Source organism: Oryzias latipes, chromosome 7, assembly GCF_002234675.1.
Source record: "Oryzias latipes chromosome 7, ASM223467v1".
NCBI lineage: Eukaryota > Metazoa > Chordata > Actinopteri > Beloniformes > Adrianichthyidae > Oryzias > Oryzias latipes.
The window spans coordinates 27,709,620-27,725,724 of NC_019865.2; the positions used below are offsets into that span (position 1 = coordinate 27,709,620).

At 39.0% G+C, this 16,105-nt stretch overlaps 1 protein-coding gene and 1 long non-coding RNA gene across 2 annotated transcripts; one reads left to right on the plus strand and one right to left on the minus strand.

Annotated features, from left to right (window-relative positions):
* The first annotated feature begins 11,729 nt into the window (after positions 1 to 11,729).
* On the plus strand, positions 11,730 to 13,048 carry LOC111947678. The gene is made up of 2 exons (XR_002873553.1): positions 11,730 to 11,890; positions 12,621 to 13,048. It is a non-coding gene; the product is annotated as an uncharacterized LOC111947678 (long non-coding RNA).
* Positions 13,049 to 13,230: 182 nt separating this feature from the next.
* LOC111947677 lies at positions 13,231 to 15,173 on the minus strand. Its single transcript, XM_023956984.1, has 3 exons — positions 14,746 to 15,173; positions 14,430 to 14,547; positions 13,231 to 14,158 (listed from the first exon to the last, which is right to left on the minus strand). Exons 1-3 carry the CDS (start codon positions 14,970 to 14,972, stop codon positions 13,397 to 13,399), a joined length of 1,107 nt encoding a protein of 368 aa, XP_023812752.1. The 5' UTR covers positions 14,973 to 15,173; the 3' UTR covers positions 13,231 to 13,396.
* Positions 15,174 to 16,105: the final 932 nt, after the last annotated feature.

Genomic DNA, 16,105 nt, shown 5'->3' on the forward strand with positions numbered 1-16,105 from the left:
TCCTCTGTAACGCCGGGCCCAAAAGCCCGCAGAGGTCCAACAGGACGGCTGGAGGAAGTCGGAACCGGCTCATAAGCCACTCGTCCTCGTTTGCCAGCAAGTCTTCTTGCTGTCTAAAGATGCGTTCACTCCGAATTCTTCCATTTGCCACATCTTCTAAGAGCGCAAGATCAGCCATTGTGCGTCATTACGCATTCTGATGGGGCATTTTATTTCCCTCCATTTAATTACATCTGTCAAGCTACAGATGTCGGTAATAATCCACGTGGAAATGGGAAATTGTTCAGCGCAAATGTCATTTCTTGTGGCTTTCTGAATGGTTGAGATATACGCCATACATTGTTTTACCAAAAATAAAACAAACTAAAGGCATATGTATGAATACCATAATTCCATAGCTTATGAAGAAATGTTTTACTATGAAAACAACTTTCCCCAGTGGACAATTAATACGTCTGTCCGTCCGTCCGCACGCCCACACCTATATCTGCTCCGCCAGACGGACACACTGACGAGAATATCAGTTTTGTACATTATTTCGTTCTGTTAACTATATTATTTATGAGGATGAATTGCACAACATGCCAATATTGCAGAACATATTTCACTTTTCTTTTTCCAAATACGTGTTCATTTGAATTTCTGTTGTAATTTTCGTTTGATCTTTTTTGTTTGTTTCACTGCTGATCGGTCCAACGGGTGTTCGTGTAAGTCTTCATGTTATTTCTGAGAGGCAGTATTGTCATTTTCATTTTCACTTTCACGTGTTTCTTCCATCTGCCGACGGTGTCGCCGTTTCCCATTTCACCCGTTTTTGTGCGTACGCCTGGGTCAGAGCTTGCATGAAGGACCGCACATTTTCCCGTCAAGTTTGCTTTTTATAAATCTCAACTATTGCGTAGAGAGTGGCGTACGCCTTCTTTTGTGCGTACGCAACGTTTATAAATGAGGCCCCAGGCCTTTTTGCATTGCTGAGTTCACCAGTGCTTTCTTTCTTTCTCAGGATGTACCACACTGTTGATTTTGCCACTCCCAATACTGTAGCAATTTCTCGCATAGTTTTCTTCGGTTTTCTCAGCTTAATAATGTCTCATTTCACCTGCATGGAGAACTTCTTTGACCGCATGTTGTCTGTTCACAGCAAAATCTTCCAAATGCAAGCACGAGTCAACTTCAATGGCATCTGAGTTGTTTTTTTTTAAGTGCTACTGTGGTAATGTAGAAAAATAAAATTAGAAAGAATGTGTCTCTGTCCAAATATTTATGGTCCTGACTGTGTATATATACTGTTTGGCATTGCTCAAACTCTATTTATGTACCAAAGAGGCTTGGTGGGGGAAGAGACCCATCATGAAGGGTGGATCTTCTCACACACCGGAGGTTTACATTTATCCACTGCAGATAAAAAAACACATCCCAAAGTGTCTTGCTGATTTTGACACACGTATAGACCATTCCTTTGTTCACTATTAAATGTCCACCACAAATCCTGTCCTACGGACTGTTACCTTACTAAACACACACACACACACACACGTTTACTGCCAAGTCGGGGTATTTTTGTCAATTGCACCATTCTGCAAGTCAGTCAGGTCACCTGGGCAAGCCAGGAAATGTGGACTCACATCAGTTTTTTAAGAATTGCTTCAACAAAAACAAAACAGAGATCAGCAAGGATGTTTGTTTTAACCAGACATGTTGATTATTCTTCCTTTCTGTTTTATTGCTTCCTTTAGGGCTTCTCTTTTGAAACCTAATATTCTTTTGTACTTATTCACAATAGGATGAAATATGTTCAGCTAATTCGTTATTAGCTTACCATGGTTGCTGCCTTGGCTAGAACCATTAAAATCAAATTCCCACATTTCTATAGATAAACAGAAAGGCCAAAAGAACACACCTGTCAGCTGTTTGAAAACATAACTTAACCGCCTTCGATCATTCAAAGTTTCATTCCCTTATTTCAGCCAGTCTGAATCTAAGATATAAAATAACAAGTTTCATTTAATAAATAAAAAGAACAAAAACCTTCAAGTAAATTTATCAATACATTCCAACACAGAACTAAATTAAAATAGGAAAGAAAGCTTTTCTAAACCCCACAATAAATACATTTTTTAAGTCAAATAGCTATTTATCAGAAGACTTTATGAGAAGCCACCAAGTGATTATTTGGTAAACTAACCCTGCTCTTATCTTGACTGGAAGGACACACACTAAAACAACCTCAAAGTAGAGTTAATAAAAATGAGTGAAATAAATATGGTGGATACAATGTTATCCAATTTAGTCTGTACAATGAAAGTACCAAAAATAAAACCAGGAAAAGGTCGAGGTAAGATGAGAGAAATGAGAGAATAGCATAATTGAAGGTTTGACTTAAAAAACAAATATATATATACAATAAAACCCAAGGATGCTAAAGACAACCCCCAAAACATTCAAGATAGATGTAAAGGTGTAACAAAACATTTCATTGTGCTGCTAGTGAAGCTATCACCAGGCACATGTAATTAAAAGATAAGACATTATGAGATAGGAGTAATGCCTCTTTTAGTGTTGTAATGGTTGTCAGCCCAATAGTCAGGGTCACTGATGGTTCATCCATGTACATTTTTTAATTTTATTTTCAGCAAATGATATTTATTTCATTTCAGTGCTTCGTCTTTCTCACAGAATGGTCCAGTGAGTTTGAGAAAATGTCATTATTATAACTGAATTAGTTTTCTAACAAGGTTTTCATATTTTTGTGCGTAGAGCTTTAAAGGTCACAAATCCCTAAACATGTGTGAGCTGCTGAACAGTAAAGCTAGTAATTACACTCATATGCTACCCAATGTTTTGTGGATGAACATAGCATTGGTCAAACTACATCTGGAGTTGCTGTAGTAGCAGCACGGAAATCCAAATATATTCCATTTTAAAGATCAGTGTTGAAATCCTCAAAAATGTGGTTTTCAATATTCTAGATTTGTTTTCAGATTAAACCAGATGTGGTTGATGCTGCAGAGCCTGCTACCTATATCAGCCTGTAATATATTTTTGTTTTTTTATTAACATAAAATAAATCCATATGATAACCTAAAGTCCAGAACTACTGTTGTTTCATTTTCAGTTTTTCTGTCATTTATCAGTCATTCAGTAAATGATTTAAAAAGAAACACTACAATTACTCTGCATTATAGCAAATCTGCCAATGTGGGTTAGACAGTGGTGTGGATCAGTCTTCTCTTTGTGCCACTTGAATGTTATCCCAATGAACATTCGGGTTCCCTTCAATCCAATGTCTTCGCTATGACTAAAAGTTGACAGTAGTGACTGTGTCCAGGCTGTATCCTGTCTCCACCCAAAGACAGTATGGCTTCCTGTGCTAATGGTACACATAGAGTATCATGCTAAACTTTCTCACAGGGCATTCTAGCTGCTTTACAACTGTACTTGTCCGGGGTCACCACACTCATCGACTATAATCCGTCTTTTTTATTGCCGCGTACACCACACTGTGCAACCCTGTCAAATGTGTCTGTGCCACCAGGCAGCAAATGTCCTTTAGAGGCCTGATACATGCTGAGTATAAAGGTCTCAAAAATGACGTATTTCAAACACTTTTATCATTGTCGTTATTGATAATATTAAAACAGCAGTTGTTTTAGCTAAGGTGGTAATTGTGAAAAAAAAAAAAAAAAAATTGTAGAAATTCTTAAAAAATAAAAATGCACCTCTAATGCGGAATTCAAGCACAATAAGAGGTCAAGTATATTCATATTTGGAACCGTCACAACAGGAGCAACAACATATTTTAAAAATGTCAAAATATTTTCAAAACAGTTTATTAATTACACACTTCAATATTCATTTCCCATAAGGAGTTATAGAAGAACCGTTTTTTTTTTTTGTATGTTATGTCTGTTTTAGAGGGGTCGGCGGTGGTGCAGTGGTTGGCGCTCTCACTTCACAGCAGCAAGGCTCCTGTCCATATCCTGGCTAGGACCAATCATGTTCTCCCAGTGCATGCATGGGTTTTTACTGGGAACACTGGCTTCCTCCCACAGTCCAAAGACATGCTTCATAGATTAATTAGTTACGGTAAAGTGTTCCTATGTGCTATCTGAGTGTGTGTGGGTGTGATGTGGCCCTATAACAGATTGGCAACCTTTGCCCAAAGGTAGCCGGGACAGGCTCCAGTTAATGCTTCTCACAGTTTAACCAGCGGATTCTCCTCAATGCTGAACTTTCTACCGTGGTGATTTCAGGGACAGTGGGGCATATCTACAAATATACTCTGATTAACTAACTATTTACAATACAACGCCATGCTGGTCCTCGCATGCAGAGACTTTCTTTTCTCTGCAAAGTTGTGTAAATAATACCACAAATAAATCCCCTTGACAGAACTCAAAATTTTTCTAATCCGGAAAATGAAAATCAATAATGATTTATAATAATAATAATGGATTGGATTTATCTGCGCTTTTCAAGACACTCAAAGCGCTTACATTGTATCCATTATTCAGTCACTCCTCATTCATACTTGGCGACGGTAAGCTACGGTTGTAGCCACAGCTGCCCTGGGGCAGACTGACAGAGGCGTGGCTGCCATTTCGTGCCTACGGCCCCTCTGACCATCACCGGGATCATTCATGCACATGCACACAGGCAAGGAGGGTGAAGTGTCTTGCCCAAGGACACAACGACATTTTGGCTGGTGGGAGCGGGGATCGAACCGCCAACCCTTCGGTCATTGGACGACCCACTCAACCACCTGAGCCACTGTCACCCTTTATGGTGACAGTGAGATTTATGGCATTTAGCAAGATCTGCCAAGACCATTTTCTTAGAACAGAAATTTTCCCCAAATAAAAATGTCCTCTTTGCATGAAACCAGCAAGGATTTTGGTAAGACTCTAATAATAATAATAATAATAATAATAATAATAAGATGAACCAGCATACAAAATACAGGGGCGTGGTAAAAAATTAGAGTGACTCAATATTTCAATTAAAATATTGCTTTTGTTATTTTTGCAATGGTTCAAGAAGCTTGATTGGATGATTTCTTAATCTTTATCAGTAAAATTGTGGTAGCAAGTAGGGGGGCAAAGCTTTGTGCCTTCTTCTATAACTCTATCCCTTGCTTGATTTAAATTTTAAGATTAGTTTTAACACTGATGAAGAAAAAGTATAAAATCCTATAGGTGAAAAAGGATATAGACAGATGTTACAAACCCATGGTAAAAAACAAACAAAAAACAACAACAGTGGTAATAAATACTCATGTAGACATGTAAATAGGTAGAAATGCACACTAAATTGTACTCACTGCATGGTAGAAAGACTAAATCTATGGAATAAATTTAAATTGTAAGTTATGCAACAAAGATACATTTTTATGCCAAAAAATGAGCAGTGAAAGATTATGGGTAATGCAGTTCAGTGGGTTTACTGCTCTAAATATTCCGTATTCATTGACATTTAAAGTAACTTAGCATTCATGTTGTTCTGAGGAAACACTTAGGGCCTTTTCTTTATTTACCTAAGGCTGTTTTGTGTTGAAAGTTGATGTTTTATACAACCACAAAACACAAAGCAGATGTAGTAACATTTTATGCCAGTAAAATTCTTTACATTTAAGGCGATGGCATTTGAGAACATTCTAAATTGATTAGGTGAAATCAGTTTTCAAGGCAATTAAATTTGTAATTAATTGTCACAGATCAATGTGGTAAATCCCTTTAGTAATTAAATTCAGTAAGACAGATGACAGTTACCTTTTACCATCATTATCAGAGAAAAACATTTTGCTTTGCACAAATCAACATGGGCTTTAGTACTTTCCTTTTTCCATAAAATGTGAGATTAAGCTTTTTTGAAATGTCTTTTTGAAAACAAGTATATTTGTTTTAGAAATAATCCAGGAAAATACAAATGCAGATTGAATGTTTAACAGTGCAACACCATAAATTGCCTTGTATTAAAATGTTGTGTTGTTTTGATCAGGGAAACTTGGTTGTAAAATGTAAAAATAAATAAATCATGAAATTCAAAGTGTCTTCAAATGTAATGTGCAGCGATGAATTTGAAAACACAATCTGATTAAAATAGATTGTTTTTGGATTTTCAAAAACACCCTGACTATTTTTTAAGTATCTTGGTATTTATTTATTTTCTGTTTTGCAGCATTGAATACTGCAGTCCTTTAAAACAACCTGTTGTTACAGTGTACAATGATTTGATTCTAAGTACTTGCAACTGTAGCAAAGCAAAGAACAAAGCCCAAACTCTGTGATGTTTATCTTGAGAGCAGCAGACTTTAAATCCTCTTATGAACGGCTGATGCTAAGCCCAAGTCTGCAAATTCCTTCTTTTAACTGTTATTTACCATAATTGGTAATCAGTCAACCAGAAAGCAGAAATCCCCAAATTCAGCTAATCAGCATCACCTAGAGCAGGGATGTCTGAAAAACAAACAGGGTGACCCCACAGTGAAGCTTGGGACACCTTTAGACCTACCTTTCACTTCAACATCAACTTTATGCACCTTTTCTTCATGCTCTTGACCTCAGGGGTATTTGTTTAAATTTGGCCAAGGCAATCAATGTGAAAAAATAAGAGTGTCCCTTTAGTAAATCTTCAACTGTCAGATTCCAGCTCCTTCCTTGACCCCTTTGTCCATTCAACCATTTTCTGAATCCGCTGAATCCCTTTTGTGGCCATGAAGCTGCTGGAGCCTGTCTCGACTACTGTTGGTCAAAGGCAGGGTGCAACGCAACATTATGACCTGATAAAAGCTTAAACCTTTTAAAACAGATACATAGTATTATTTATTATTCTCTAAATTATTATTATTTTTGATTAAATGTCTTTTGTCAGACTTCAAATGGTATCACACCCCAAAGAAACGTACACACAAAGTATTTTTCAAAATGTGTTGGTTAACACGCAAACACAAAGATCCCAAGTTTTGGTGACATTCAATAGAATATACCTACTTTGTTCTTTCAATGGGCAGAAAAGGGAAGAGCAGCACTGACAGGAAAAAAACTGAAATCGATGTTTGAAAAATAACCTCAGTTTTTAGATGTTTCTTAAGTGGTCTTTTGGGCCGGGCAGCAAAAGATCAGCCAGTTTGAAAAACAATTAATAGACAGAAATCCATACTCACACAGCCAGCATCGAGTATGAGGTAATAAATTTGCTCTCCCAGCTCGATTTACTCCCACACACCTTGATTTCCTCATCACAGACGCACATAAATTTGCTGTCTCAGCTCACACCTACAGCTTCCAGGAGTGGTGACTCCCTGACTCCCAACGTTGATGAACACACAGAGGCTACATTTTCCATATTACCTCATGTCATATGAATATTTTCAGCTTCAGTATTAATTATACCCCATTAAGTGTATTTTTATGTATATTTTCTCACATCTGCCATATACCAGGGGCTCAGGCAAGCACTGGAGAAGGCCTGGAAGGTGAGGGGTGACAGTGGTGCCTGTGGTAATTGGAGCACTCGGGGCAGTAACCCCCAAGCTGGAGGAGTGGCTACAACAGATACCTGGAAAGACCTCAGACCTCTCAGTCCAGAAAAGAGCAGTGCTAGGAACAGCTAAGATTACTGCAGGACCCTCAAGCTCCCAGGCCTCGGGTAGAGCAGTGGTCCCCAACCCCCGGTACCGGTCCGTGGTCATTTGGTACCGGGCCGTACAGAAAAAATAAAATAACTTACATGACTTCCGTTTTATTTATTCCGGAATCTGAAAGATGTTTATTTTGAAAAATTGCCCGATTCTCTGTTACATCCATCTATGTTACTCTTGATGCAGGCCAATTCACTCGTCTCGGTCACGTGATAGGATACCGCTTAAATAAAACCCAGGAACTAGCAAAATGAATAAAAAACAAACGTCTTTGGAAAGTTTCTTTGCCAAGTGGAAAAGGCCCAGCCAGGAGACAGAAGAGGAGCCTTTGACTTCCAAAAAAACCAAAGCTACATTTAATAGACAGTATCAGGAGTCCTACATAAAATACAGATATATCCCAAGATTCCCTCGAACTATTCAGCATTGTGGTGAGTTGGATTTTCCATTCACTTATATTGAAGGCATTTTTAAATGTTATAATAATAGTGATCATAGAGTGTTGCGGGCAGAGAGGACGTTGGTCATGTCATAATTCGTGTTTATTGTTATATTTAGAAAATACCACAGTTTACATGCCAAGTCATGTTACTTTGTTGTACTGTATGTAGTGTCAGTCACGTGCACGTTTGGTCTGTTGTCAGAGTTCCACAGGCTGCAGGGTTTACTGTCAGAGCTGGCATCACAGGGAATGAAATCAATCCTCTTTGCCTGCTTTGGTCAAAATAGGGTTGAGCACAGGCGTTTGTTTTTGCCCATGTGTCCTTTCATCTAGCAGTTATGTTGTTTCACCCTTAGTTATTTCTTCCTGTTGTGTTTACTTCTTTTTAGCACCATGAGTGTGGGAAGGGGAGGGGATGATGAGACCTGTGCCATGTACAATGTTTAGCGTGTCAAAATAAAAGTGCAGAGTACGTCTTATCACATGTCTCTGCCTTTATTGCAGTGTTGCTGCAGCGTGTGTCCGCCACATATAACATACCGGTCCGTGAGAATTTTGCCAGACATCAAACCGGTCCGTGGCACAATAAAGGTTGTGGTAGAGAACCAGAGCTTGGATAAAAAAAATGCCTGGTGCGTATTCGCCTTTCACTATTTGCGGTTTCATGTATTCACACTCTTTTTTCAGACACTTGACTCTTCCACTTTATCACAAAAACTCAGCTCAAGATGCTTGTATGAGACTTCTGCATCTGAAAAAAGGTGCTGCGGGGGAGGAGGGGAACAGAGATGAAGAGCCAGCTGCTAAGGAAGATTTCACAGCTATTTCCACCTGTTCCTGAATCGCTGTAACCAAAGTTTGTGCCCCTGCACGGAAAAAACACCATCAGATGACTCAAAAGTGGACGGATCATATCCTGAAATACTGAGGAAGATATCAGCAGAGAATAATTATCATCTGGAGCAGGTGTTTAATATGGATGAAACCGGACTCTTGCACTCAACTGACGAAGGAGGAAGCAAGGGCTCCTGGTATTAAGGAACAGAGTGACACTCCAAATGTGGGTTATAAAAAGGAACTCTTTATGTTGAGCAATATTTCAATAATCTTTAATAACTGTTTTACAAAGCATCACAAATGTTTCAGATAGGTTTTTGATGAGCAAGGATCAGTGACGGGCATTCTTCCGCTGCAGGGGTGCGGGGGTGGATTTGGCATATCCGCGGGTGTCTCTGGCTCTGGAAATAAGTGGGGAATACTGCATATATATATATATATACAGTGCAGACCAAAAGTTTGGACACACCTTCTCGTTCAAAGAGTTCTCTTTATTTTCATGACAATGAAAATTGTACAGTCACACTGAAGGCATTAAAACTGTGAATTAACACATGTGGAATATATACATAACAAAAAAGTGTGAAAAAACTGAAAATATGTCATATTCTAGGTGCTTCATTGTAGCCACCTTTTGATTTGATTACTGCTTTGCACACTCTTCAAGAGGTAGTCACCTGAAATGTTTTTCACTTCACAGGTGTGCCCTGTCAGGTTTAACCCTTGTGCTATCTTAGATGACCCCCCCCTTACATTGACGTGTTCTCCCTACCATGACAAAGGTGGATAAAGGTGGAAAGATTTCATGTAATCCATGGACACCAGTGAAGATCACAAATCATTGAAGAAAAAAGGTTCAGCGCACTGTCTAGTGGGTCTAAATGACCCAACTCCCAATGTTAAAGTGCCTAGGATAGCACAAGGGTTAATAAGCGTGATTTCTTGCCTTAACAATGGGGTTGGGACCATCAGTCGTGTTGTGCAGATGTCAGGTGGATACACAGCTGATAGCCCTACTGAATAGACTGTTAGAATTTGTATTATGTCAAGGAAAAAGCAGGTAAGTACAGAAAAACGAATGGTCATCATTACTTCAAGAAATAAAGGTCAGTCAGTCCAAAAAATTGGGAAAACTTTGAATGTGTCCCCAAGTGCATTCACAAAAACCTTTAAGTGCTACAAAGAAACTGGCTCACATGCAGACCGCCCCAGGAAAGGAAGACCAAGAGTCACCTCTGCTGCAGAGGATGAGTTCATCCGAGTCACCAGCTTCAGAAATCACAGGTTAACAGCAGCTCAGATTGGAGAGCAGGTCAATGGCACACAGAGCTCTAGCAGCAGAGACATCTCTACAACAACCGTTAAAAGGAGACTGTGTGAATCAGGCCTTCATGGTAGAATATCTGCTAAAGAAAGGCAACAAGCAGAAGAGACTAGTTTGGGCTAAAGAACACAAGGAATGGACATTAGACCAGTGGAAACCTGTGCTTTGGTCTGATGAGTCCAAATTTGAGATTGTTGGTTCCAACCACCGTGTCTTTTTGATACACAGAAATGGTGTACGGATGGACTCTACATACCTGGTTCCCACCGTGAAGCACGGAGGAGGAGGTGTGATGGTGTGGGGGTGCTTTGCTGGTGACACTGTTGGGGATTTATTAAAAATTGAAGGCACACTGAACCAGCATGGCTACCACAGCATCTTGCAGCAGCATGCTATTTGGACCATCATTTATTTTTCAACAGAACAATGACCCCAAACACACCTCCAGGCTGTGTAAGGGCTATTTGACCAAGAAAGAGAGTGATGGGGTGCTGCGCTAGATGACCTGGCCTCCACAGTCACCGAACCTGAACCCAATCGAGATGGTTTGGGGGGAGCTGGATCACAGAGTGAAGGCAAAAGGGCCAACAAGTGCTAAGCATCTCTGGGAACTCCTTCAAGACTGTTGGAAGACCATTTCAGGTGACTACTTCTTGAAGCTCATCAAGAGAATGCCAAGAGTGTGCAAAGCAGTAATCAAAGCAAAAGGTGGCTACTATGAAGAACCTACAATATGACATATTTTCATTTGTTTCACACCTTTCTGTTATGTATATAGTTCCACATCTGTTAATTCATAGTTTTGATGCCTTCAGTGTGACCACAATTTTCATACTCATGAAAATAAAGAAAAATCTTTGAACGAGAAGGTGTGTCCAAACTTTTGGTCTGTACTGTATAAATATATATGTAAAGACTGTAAGGGGTTGAAAGATAGGATTAATAAAGAAGATGAAATAGATATTAACAGGCTATGGGAAATGATCTGGGTGAGAGCACATACACACCACCAAAGAGGACCCATATTTTGTTGGCCACAATGACAATTTATTTCTAATAATAAAAATATGGATGGCCACCGAGTTACAGAGAAAAACACTAAAAAGAGAATAAAATCCTTCCAGGGGGAGATTAAAATAGTAAAAAAGCCAAAAAATCCTGGAACAAGTTAAAACACGATAAAAAGAATGCAAATATTCCTAAGGGCAGTTAAAACAGGTTTAAAAGGCAGCTTGACGGGGGGGTCACAGATCCCAAACCAAGGGGGTGTCTTCTCCCCGCCAGACTTGGTTCCCGTCAACTTCTCCCGTTGATGATCAGACAACTCCCTCCGGTCACGCGCACCATTGTATATTGCACCAGTGGTGCCCCTCGTCTTCCAGGCCTTCTACAGTGGTGCCTGTTGTAATAGGCTATATGCACACTCACTTCCGCATTCCAAGTCTGCCAGCCAGGTTACATCCGGCGTCGACGGAGCACATAGCGTCAATAACAACTATGGCATTTTTCACTTGGTCCCTTCAAGATGTCCCAAAGGTAACGGTCAACGACGTGAGTCGAATCATACAAAAGTTATGTCACACTTCGACAACCAAGAAAGAGAAGGGCTTCAAATTGTATGTGTCAAGCTACATCCACAATTTTGAAGGTAAGATCTGGACGTGTTCTGTGTTTACATGCCCATAGCATGCATGCTATCTAGTGCTAGCGCAGCAGGTGCAGCGTAGGCTATGTTTACTATTATGTGTCAATCACAGCCAATTTTCCTAACGCCTTTGTCAATGTCAGTTTCAAACAAGGATTCAAGCACAGGAGAGGTAACGATTAGGGCTGAGTGCTACAGATCTATGAGGAAAAGCCAAAAGCCTCACAGCTTAAGCGTAAGAGAAAGTTATACTGCAGGTTCAGCGCAGATTGGTTCATGGTTCATGGTTCATGAGACAGGTTACGTTTGGCAGATCAAAGTTTCTGTGAATCATTGCATCTAATAATGCTAAAGGTTATTTTAAAGACAAATTTCATTTACAATACCATAAATAACACTGGTGTGTTGGAATATTTATCGATATTTAAATATGTACGCTAATCACTGGGATTCACAGAAACTGAGTTCCGTTTTGTCACTGCATTGACACACGTTCTGTGTCCACTGTTGGGGATGATGAGTAAAGTGAGATAAATAATAATATAAATAATATTGTGGCTACAATTTTAGCTCATACAAATTGTTTAGTAGTTATTAATTGTTTTAGTAGTTAATAATTATATGTCGATGGTTCAAATTTGTTTGTTTTGTTAAACATTCTCACTGTACTCATGTATTCTCTTTTTAAAAAACTGCACTTTTATTCTATTATAACAGATTTGTGTATTTTCAGATTGTGCTTGGGGATGCCCGTCCTGTGCAGCTACTTTTGGCAAATCCAGGGCCAGATGTTGATTTCTGGTTTAGACTGGTGTGACTTTGTTGTCTACACACAGGAGGACATTTTATTCAGAGGATTCCCAGAGACAATGAAATCACCAAAACAATGAAAGTAAAAATTGATTTTTTTTTATTTTTATTGTTACCTCTTTGCTTCCCTAAATAATTAGATTCTGATTGCCTGTCACACTTCTTTATAGAGTGCTGTTAATTTCTCTTTTCTCCATTTCTCTTACTGGCAGTAACTCTTATTAGTTTAATCCATTTCAAAATATTTGTACATATATATTGATTCAAGTTTTTATATTTTTTCTTAATTGTATTACTATGTTTCTTGTTGTATTAATACTAATCTATTATTAAATTACATGTTACATGTTCTTCCGATTAATTTTTTTTTGATAATTGGTTACCTAAAAATAGTATTTTATAACTGTTGTTTGTAAATTGGGAGCCCTAAATAAATGTTATTCAGTAAATAATTCACTGTGCATGAAAGTATTATTCTTATATTACAGATGGCTTAAAAGCATTGGTGAGGTAAAGTACATATAACATGCAAATAATTCAGTAGTTCTTTATTCAAAGAGTATGTGCAATGTACAGCAGTGCATACATAACATTAATTATAAAATTCAATTTATACAAAGTAATTTACAAAGGTACATTCAAAGAAAGTAGTTATACAAATGGTCATAGGTTATTAATTTTTTTTTTTTTCTACTGCTGCTACTCTGGCTTCTTTGCCCAAGCCTTTACAAGAGGCCCGTTTTCATAGTTCGTCAGAAGACATGCAACAGTATACAGCTGATTAATGTTGCCAAAAAGCCGAAGTGGAATCTCTGTGTCAAAGAACTTGTGTTCCTTAACACGCCGTATGAGGCGCTCAACATGCACCCTGAGGCGTGCAATTGCTTGGGTCTCCCTGACCTCACAGGCAGACATCTGGGATCTTCCAGAGAGAAATGCTGGCCTATAAATCTTGCAAGGTACAAGGTCATCAACCAGAAAACCTCGGTCGACCATGATGGCCATTCCAGGTCTCAAAAGGGAGAGAATTCCAGACTCACGCGTGATCTGTTTGTCACTGATGGAACCAGCGTACAGTTGAGAAATAAATGTGACCGCCCCATGAGGAGCCACTCCAAGCAGCCCTTTGAGAGTACAGTGGGACTTGTATGCTGAGAACATTTCACTTTGGAGAAGAGGTGATGAAGGGCACTGGCACCTTAGCTCTGTGCAGTCCAGGATGACTGTAGTGTCTGCATAGTCCTTAAACTCAGCTGGCAGATGTGCCCTTATTTTCTCCTCTGGTATCCAGATCCTCACAGACCCTAGCACAGTGTACAGAAAGTTGCTCCATGTTGTAATGATCCGACTGACTGTGGACTGGTGGACTCCATACCGGTCAGCAAGATCACGCTGTTTTGAACCCAGTGCCAGGTAATTGAGAAACATGAACATCTCATCAATGGGCTGCAGGAAACGAGTCTGTTCAAAAGAAAAACAATTTGCGTTATGTTTCTCTCAACCTCTATTAGCCCTGATCTTTGTTAAAGGGATAGTTCACTTCAAAATGAAAATCATATACTCAGTGAATTTCTTTCTTTCTTCAAAATATATTCCTTTGTGTTCAGCAGAAGAAAGAAATTCATACAGGTTTGAAACAACTTGAGGGTGAGTATATGATGACAGAATTTTAATTTTGAAGTGAACTATCCCTTTAAGTTTTATTGTATGGGCCATGTAAATAACTACTTACTACAGTGGAACTTGGCTCTGTAAAGGTGCCTCTCTGTGCTTGTGTCACACTGACCATATTTGGCAGTGATGGCTCTATTAAGGCCCAGAATCTCATCAGCAGGTCATAGGATGCAAATCTAAATAAATACAATTCAGATATAATCATTTAAATATTATATCAGTGTATACTATGATATTACTTGGAAGCATTTCAAATATACAACTCTGTTAGCCTTCCTCTCTCCCTCTCTCTCTCTCTCTCACACACACACACACACACAACTATATCTGTTGTTGCAAAAGTAACGTTACTACAGAACAATCTGATATCTTACCTTGTGAAAAAACGTATGTCCTTGTCTGAGGCAGCAAAACGATGGATTCCAAAGCGCTGATTCATTGTCAGCTTCTCGACGTGTTCCCTCAGCTTGAGAATCTCATCTCTGAGAGAGATGTTGTCATCAAGGGCTAAATCAACAACTGCAGGATCTGAAGCCGAAGCGTAGTCGTGGTCCATAGGGATATCAGCTTTCTCGCCTGCGTCGCCGTCATCCTCCGTCATCGGAGGCGGACGCTCTCTCCTCTCCCACACCCCCGGTCGTGAAGTGGGAAGGGTGAAATTGTTCCACTCAAACAGTGCTGGGACAGCTCCCTTGTTTTATAGCCGCCTCCCCGTCTCTGATAAGGGCTCACGAACATCATCCTTGTTAAAATGTCGGCTACATACTCGGGTATGGGGAGTAACTGTGAATTTGTCCCTCCGGATAGCTACAAGCCATTTTCGCCTGATTTCCGCGTCAGATGGAAATGTATGAAAACTAAGTAAACTGTTGTACTTGCTCGAAGCTTGACACAGAGGCACACAACAATGCTCGGCTGTACTATAGATGGTTCGCTGAAATTTGAACGTTTTCTTACTAGTCATATTGTAGTTGCTGTTATATCGCTTTGTAAACAATCGCCTCAGCGCGAGCGGAAATGGCTTAGCAGGCTGAGATTTTAGCGGAAGCACGTCATCACCTCCGTGTGCATATAGCCTATTGGAACACTAGGGGCAGTAACCCCCAAGCTGGAGGAGTGGCTACAACAGATATGTTTGTTTGTTTTTATGTTTATGATCACTTAAGTCTGGGCTTTACTTAATTCTCTATTCATTTATTTATTTCATTTCCAAATCATTTACTTTTGTTCATTACGTTTTACTTGTGTTTTATTTGTGTGTGTTGTAATATGAAAGTGGTGATTTTTTAAATGGCATTTATATGTGAGTATCTCTTATTTATACTAACATTTTCTGTCACTCCATGAAAACTACAGGATGAAAATAAACTGATTTTGTGAATCAGTGATAATAAGTCTTTTCTAAGTAAAAACTTCTTTTGTAAAGCGTTTTTCCATATAAAATATTTTGCCAGTTGTGATTAAACAAATACATGTTAACACAATTCTCTTTACATTTGCTACATACTCTTTAAAACCGAGTGTTTCCAACAATTATTTTTAGTGGATTATAAAAGTTTTTCCTCATTCCAGAAGTGTGTAAATGAGACAATTATCTCATCCAAAATGTAGCACTGCTGTAGTGTATTATTAATTTTTATCAAGGTTGAAAGTGTTTAATTAACATGTATCAAATGTACTGCAATTTGCTACCTCTTTGCTCATAAATGGGATTTTATTATTATATTTTGAAAA